This window comes from Dryobates pubescens, chromosome Z (genome assembly GCF_014839835.1).
Source record: "Dryobates pubescens isolate bDryPub1 chromosome Z, bDryPub1.pri, whole genome shotgun sequence".
Taxonomy (NCBI): domain Eukaryota; kingdom Metazoa; phylum Chordata; class Aves; order Piciformes; family Picidae; genus Dryobates; species Dryobates pubescens.
In genome coordinates, this window is record NC_071657.1 from 79,003,812 (window position 1) to 79,010,252 (window position 6,441).

General features: G+C 56.2%; 2 protein-coding genes across 2 annotated transcripts; one reads left to right on the forward strand and one right to left on the reverse strand.

Moving 5' to 3' along the window:
• The first annotated feature begins 1,170 nt into the window (after nucleotides 1–1,170).
• Nucleotides 1,171–2,504, forward strand: TOMM5 (translocase of outer mitochondrial membrane 5). The gene is made up of 2 exons (XM_054178525.1): nucleotides 1,171–1,379; nucleotides 2,018–2,504. Exons 1-2 carry the CDS (start codon nucleotides 1,259–1,261, stop codon nucleotides 2,050–2,052), a joined length of 156 nt encoding a protein of 51 aa, XP_054034500.1. The 5' UTR covers nucleotides 1,171–1,258; the 3' UTR covers nucleotides 2,053–2,504.
• A 2,218-nt stretch (nucleotides 2,505–4,722) lies between these two features.
• Nucleotides 4,723–6,201, reverse strand: EMC4 (ER membrane protein complex subunit 4). Its single transcript, XM_054178484.1, has 5 exons — nucleotides 6,125–6,201; nucleotides 5,918–6,017; nucleotides 5,599–5,752; nucleotides 4,918–5,078; nucleotides 4,723–4,805 (listed from the first exon to the last, which is right to left on the reverse strand). Exons 1-5 carry the CDS (start codon nucleotides 6,199–6,201, stop codon nucleotides 4,770–4,772), a joined length of 528 nt encoding a protein of 175 aa, XP_054034459.1. The 3' UTR covers nucleotides 4,723–4,769.
• Between the last annotated feature and the right edge of the window lie 240 nt (nucleotides 6,202–6,441).

The window sequence follows — 6,441 nt, forward strand, 5'->3', positions numbered from 1 at the left end:
CCAGAAGTCCGGCCCAGAGGGATGGACACAGGAAATTATGTATTCCCTACCATAATTCTTTGCACCACTATAAGATCCAGTGCGGAGTCTGGCACTTCCTCTTTCCTTCCCTCTCCGAGACTTGGTAACTGGGGGAGAGATCTCCCGGCCATGGGCCTGATTGGGCCCAAGGCCACAGGGGGATGGGCAGTCTCAGGCCTGGCCAGCTGAGACTAGCCCAGCAGAGGGAGGGGGAAGAAGGAGCCCTGGGGGTTTTGCATGCACCCTCAGGTGGGGATGGGATCTTTCTTTGTCACTGCGCTTTGGGTTTTGTGTAACATTCACTGCTTTCTATTTAAACTTTCATCACCTTTGCAATCCGTTTGCCTGAGTCGTTATTTCTGCCTGTGGTGGGGAGGGGACCTGCCCCAACCCATTACACTATTTGAGAACAGCAGGTCCAGCAGGGCCTGACTGACTCATCCACAGCCCAGCTTTGCACAATCCCCAGCTCAGCAAGACAAGGTTTGTGGTTGGCAAGGGGCCTTCCCACAGCTGAGACCCCCAGCCCTCTCTGACTTTTTGTACCTTTTCACTACTACCAGCCTCTAATAGTCTTCTGGAACTAGTTTGGGAATGGGGGTTGCCTTTGTACAAAAGACCTCCCACGCTGTGTTCTTGTTGTGGTGAAGGCTAAACAAAGCAGCACAGGCAAGCCAGGTTCTAGATGAAGCAGTAACAAACTGCAGATCAGCAATTTGTTTCTGGCTTGAGGGCTGCACCCAAGGGGTGGCTGTCAATGGGTCCATGTCCAAGTGGAGGCCAGCGACAAGTGTGGGACCAGTCTTGCTTACCATCTTCATCGGTGACATGCCAGTGGTGGCACTGAGCGCACCCTCAGCGGGTCTGCTGATGGCACCAAGCTGTGTGGTGTGGGTTCACAGAACCGTCCGCCCGGTCCACGCTCCTGGGAGGCCGCCCCGCCCCGCCCCGCCGCAGCTCGGACAGCAGGCAGCCTGCCACGCTTTCGCGGGCCACAGCAGGGCGGGTCCTTCGGGCCAGCCGCCGCACCCTCCCCTCCTGCGTGCACGGGCGGGACCCGGCCACGCCGCGGCGCGCAGCAACCCTGCGGCCCCGCCTTACGCCAGCGCCGCGCGCCAGCCCCCTCCGGTCGCGTGCGGCAGCCCCTTCCGGTCACGTGCGGCAGCCTCCTCCCGCGGCCGCGTCTGTCCCTCCGCGGAAGCCGTAGCGGTGCCGGTGTGGGGAGCGAGCAGTCGGCATGTTCCGCATCGAGGGGCTGGGGCCCAAGATGGACCCGGAGGAGCTGAAGCGAAAGATGCGCCGCGATGTCCTCACCTCTGTCCGCAATTTCCTCATCTACGTCGCGCTGCTGCGGATCAGTGAGTTGGCCGCGACGGAGGACGCGGCAGGGTGGCGGCCGAGGCCAAGCGCGTCCCACCGGGGCGTCCTGGCCTGTGGCAGCCTCCGTGTTCACAGGGGGACGGGGCGAGGGGGGGAAGAGTCCTTCCTATCCAGCCAGGGCTGAGTGTGCCGATGGCGGGAGAGTGGGTGCGGCCTGCCGTCCCTGCGGCGCTTTCAGAGAGGCAGCGGGGCCTGAGGCGGCTGAGCCTGCATTTGGGCGGCCGGCGGTGTTGCCGTGCTTCCCTGTAGCGCGGAAAAACAGGGCCACGCTTTAGTGCATAGCATCAGAGTCTCTCGGCTTCCCATTCGGGATGCTCATCTGTTCGGCGGGAAAAAAAAAACCAAATCAGCCACTTGGGGTGATTCTGGCCCACGGCCTGACGTGGTGTCGGGAGCTAGCCCGAGGCCCACTCGTGCAGCACAGTCAGGCACGTCTGACCTGAGCCCCTTGCCAGTCGTGCTGCCTTAAGGGAACGGGCGATGTGGAAGGCAGAGGGGGTGGTTAACTCACCCAGAACCCGAATGTTTTATACGCCACGTACATCAGCACAGACTTGCTGCAGATGTCTCATCCTCGGCTGAGTTAAATTCATGCTACCTTATTTGATCTTTTCAGCTCCTTTCATTCTGAAGAAGCTGGACAGTATATGAACACCTACGAAGTCTCTGTATACAAGAACATGAAATGGACTGTAGCTGCTTTCCTGTTAGTTAAACATTGTGCCAGAGGAAGACATCCAATACTAAATGGTTCTGAAGTGTGTCACTTAAGTGTGCCTGACCTTGGATTGATAACCTGGGTAGGAGTATGGGGAAGATGTCTGTTGTCCCTGCAGATGCCAGGTGCCCTGTTGATGTGATTTCTGATTGCTCCCTCCTGTCATCAAGCAGTGACTTGTGATGGAACATTTCTTGTACTGTTAAAAAAGTCCGTCTCCATTTTGTACAAAGTGTTAAATGCTAGCAAGTTGTTTTGTTGTGCAGCTACCTCTAAATTGCCACATGCTATGGCTGTCAATCTTACCAAACCTGTCTGTGAGAAAAAAACCTTTAATGAATCAAGTTTGATTTGAAATAAATGGAAGAGCAGCTGTGTCACTTAACTCTGGTAGTAATTTATTTTTGATAATCATCCCCTAAACTCGAGGTCATCTGGTACTACACCCCTGGCTCTTGTCATAAGCTTGCTCTCCTGCAGCTTTACAGTAACTTATATTGAGGAAAAGCTAGGCTGAACCTGCCTGACACACCAAGAAAACTCAGTCGTCTGCAACCCCTGAACAGAATGCAGTGTGGAAGAGTAGCAGCATCGTGGGAAGACTCCAAATTGCACCATTTGGAGTGAGTCCAGAGAAGGCCACAAGGGAGTTGGGGTTGTTTGGCCTGGAAAAGGCTTCACAATGAGCTTCTGGTGGACTTCCAGTGCTTACAGGAGCTGCTCAGAAAGCTGGGGACACTTGAGCAGGACCTGCTGTAACAGGACAAAGGCTCATGTCTTTAAACCAAAAGAGGAGAGATTTAGGACAGAAGGAATAATTTATGTTTTTTTATGCTGAAGGTGGCAAGATCCTGTCTTAGGGTACCCTGAGAGGTGGCAGATGCCCCATGCCTAGAACCATTCTAAGTCAGGCTGTTTGGGGCTCTGAGCGACCTGCTCTCATTGCAGATGTCCCTGCTGGCTGCAGGTGGCTAGGACTAGAGCTTGAAAGGTCCATTCCAACCCAAGCCTGTCTAAGCAGAAAGCACAGGTACCAAACCCCTAAGGCAGCATAGGGAGGTGTCCGTTCTTGGAAGCAACTGTAAGACTCATCCATACGGTTGCTGCTGCTCCTCTGCATAGGCACATTGTGTTGCTGTGGCTGCTCTGGGAGAAAAGGGTGTAGGTCCAACATACGGCTGTGATTTATGCATACAGACATGTCATAGTGCTTTGGGTTGGAAAGGTCCTTCCCTGAGCAACCTGCAACTAGAGCAGGGTGCTCAGAACCCCAACCTGACCTGGAATGATTCCAGGCATGCGGGATCTGCCACCTCTCTGGACAGGGTCTCACCACCCTCAGTGTCCAACATTTCTTCTTTCCAGTCTGCATCTCCCTCTTTTCGTTTCAAACCATCAGCCCTTATCCTTTCACAACAGGCCCCAGTACATCCCAGCGGAGCACATGCATTAACCTGCCTTACTCACCAGTATGGACCCAGCACTCCCAGTATGATACCATCATGAACCACAGGTTTTCAAGCATGATCCCAGCATCAGCCCAGCAGACTTAAGTATGAACTGCAAAGCTCCCAGTACAATTCCAGTCTGGGTCACAGCTCTTCAAGCATGATCCCAGTACATCCCCAATACTCCCAGTGTGGGCCCCCATTAGTATGCTGCCAGCTTGAGCTACAGCTGTTAGTCAGATCCCAGTATGCACCCCAGTACTTCCAGTACAATGCCTACATGGTCTAAACTAACATCAAAGTAAGAGCCCCAGTGTTCCCAGCACAGTGCCAGCCAGTGCTGCAGGTATCCGAGTACAATTCTAGTATGGGCCCCAATGTTCCCTGTGCATTCCCAGTGTTCCCAGGGGTACACATCCCCAGGCTCCCAGTATGGCCCTGAGACTCCAAGTGTAGTGCCAGTGTGGCCTCTGAGGCTCCTAGTACAAACCCAAAGGCTTCCAGTGCACTCCCAGTATAGGCCCTAAGGATCTCAGCATGGGTCCTGAGGCTCTGAGTGCAGCTCCAGTGTGGCCACCAAAGCTCTCAAGGCACTCCTAGCACAGGTTTCAAGTGCTCCCCTGGTGCACTCCCAGTACAGGCTTTGATGCTCTCAGCATATGCCTCCAATAAATGTTTTTGGCTTCAACCCATGCCCAGATGCCTCCCTGGGCTGAGCCCCTAAACTCTTGCAATTCCCCTCAAAACTAACATCACCATCTGACGAGAACGGAGACAGGGATGATAGCACTCAATATGAGTGACAGTAATCATCCAACTTTATTGTTCCACACTTCATTATTTATAGTCTTATACATAGTTAATTCTATTCCAATTTAACACATGCTATTAGTTTCTCTCTGAAAGGTCACATCTTTGTTTTCACTATTCTGTGGAATTTCTCTACTCAGTCTAATTGCTCTTTTTCCCAGCTCTTGTCTCCTCCTTATCTTGTTTGCCTCCCTGCTCAGGGGCAGCTTGACTTCAGCATACCAAGCAATCAGAGCTTTTCCACAACCCCTACTCCATTGCTATATTAGTAACAGAAAATCCTTCCAGGCCTAGCTTGCACAGGTGTTCCTGGGACCCATGTCCCCTCTTGCTCAAAGCAATCCCCAACAACCATCCTTCCATTGCCTTTATTGGTGGGTGAATGCATTGGGTCACAGGATCAGGCCCCCCCCAGTGAACTCCATCCGCTGGTGAGGGAAGAGAGAGAAAGGTGGTGAGTGGGGGGACCCCTGGGCAGGGAGGACCCCACTGTTTGGGGTTGTGGGGAGCACATGGGGACACCCTGGTGTCCAGGCTCACCTGTGGGGGGGCAACGAAGGCCAGCCAGTCAGAGGGGCGGGTGGGCAGCAGCCCCATGGCCTGGCACTTGTAGAGGGCCAGCGCCAGCCCCAGCCCATTGCCCACCAGGAACACCAGTCCCTGCAGTGCCCGCCTGCTCGAGCTCTCCAGTGCCTTCAGTGCTGTGGGGAGGACCTGTCACTGTCACCTGCACACCCAGCATTGCAGTGGTCACAGTGGGTGGGGAGGGTAAGGCAGTGGGATGGGGTAGGCACGAGGTGGATGGCATGGGGGGGACTGTTAGGGCATACATAGGACTGACATGGGGGCAAGTGTCATAGGCCAAGTGCTGGGGAGTGTGTGTGAGTGAGTGACTTCAGGGTGATTCTTGGTGGACACAAAGGAACAAATGACACAGGGGAAACTGTTCAGGGACATATGGGGAAACCAGCTGGGGAGTGAATATTGCTGAGAAGGCTACTGGAGGGTGTGTGGGGGCAAGTATTGCCCAGGGCAAACATGGTGGGCACTGCTGTAGGCACGACTGTGGGGCAAATGTGAGGACAACAGCTGCAGGGGGGGATGCAGAGCAGGGGACAACCACAAGTACATAGGCAAACCATTGCACAGCTGGGCATGGCTGTGGGAGGGCAGCTGGGAGCAGTCATTCATGGGGGGCTGGTTGTGTGGGGTCATACTCACTGGCGGAGAGGGACATGAGAGCCTGGAGTGGACGCCAGCCCATCATGCAGACCATCATGGCAGGGAAGATGGATATGGTGTTGCCGGCCATGTACATGATGAACAGATTCATGGGAATCTGCTTCAGCGGTGCCAGTGCCACGTCCCAGCAGCGCTGTGGAGAGAGAGGGAACCAAGGTGGCCGACATGACGAGGGGGGAAGGAGGATGCCCTAGGAGGGAACTTGGGCATCTGACACGGGGTCTGTCCCCTCCAGGGGAGGACCCAGGCGCCACGGGGGCGTCCCTCCCTCCTCCGCCCTGGGTCTCCCCTCGCCTACCTTCTCCATCAGGATTTTGTCGCTCTCGTGGACGCCGCCTTCCCCCAGCTGCCGCTCGGCGAACCCCAGAGGCCCGCGGCCCTCGGCGGCTCCGCGGGGCCTAGGAGGAGTGAAAGGAGGACAGGTGAGGCCAGGGAGACCAGACCGCCCCAATATCGTTCCCCCCGCTAATCTCCCGCAACCCCAATCCCCGGCTCTCGGCCTCACCGCCCCCCTGGTGCCGCCGCCAGCTCCAGCGACCACTTAAAACGCCGACCCCGCACGGCCGCCGCCGCTGCCGCCATCTTGAGAGCCCCCGAACGCAGAGGCCGGTCACGTGGCGAATCACGTGAGCGGCGCGGCGCCTGGGGCCCTGCCGCTGCGCCCTGCCGGCGGCAGCGTCACAGCAAACGTCACAGTAACGTCACGACAACGTCACAGCAGCACCCTGGCCGGCAGCAGCTGCGGCGCAGTGCTGCACCAGTCCGATGGCGCCCCCGCGCCTTGCACGCCGCCTCCCGGTGCGTTACGCCTGGAGCTGCCGC

Coding starts and splice junctions, on each gene's coding strand:
- EMC4 (XM_054178484.1), bottom strand. CDS start 6,201: ATGGCGGCAGCGGCGGCGGCCGTGCGGGGTCGGCGTTTTAAGTGGTCG. Junction 6,018..6,124: donor GCGGCGGCACCAGGGGGGCG/GTGAGGCCGAGA, acceptor CACTCCTCCTAG/GCCCCGCGGAGCCGCCGAGG. Junction 4,806..4,917: donor CCTTCGTTGCCCCCCCACAG/GTGAGCCTGGAC, acceptor TTCCCTCACCAG/CGGATGGAGTTCACTGGGGG.
- TOMM5 (XM_054178525.1), top strand. CDS start 1,259: ATGTTCCGCATCGAGGGGCTGGGGCCCAAGATGGACCCGGAGGAGCTG. Junction 1,380..2,017: donor CGTCGCGCTGCTGCGGATCA/GTGAGTTGGCCG, acceptor TGATCTTTTCAG/CTCCTTTCATTCTGAAGAAG.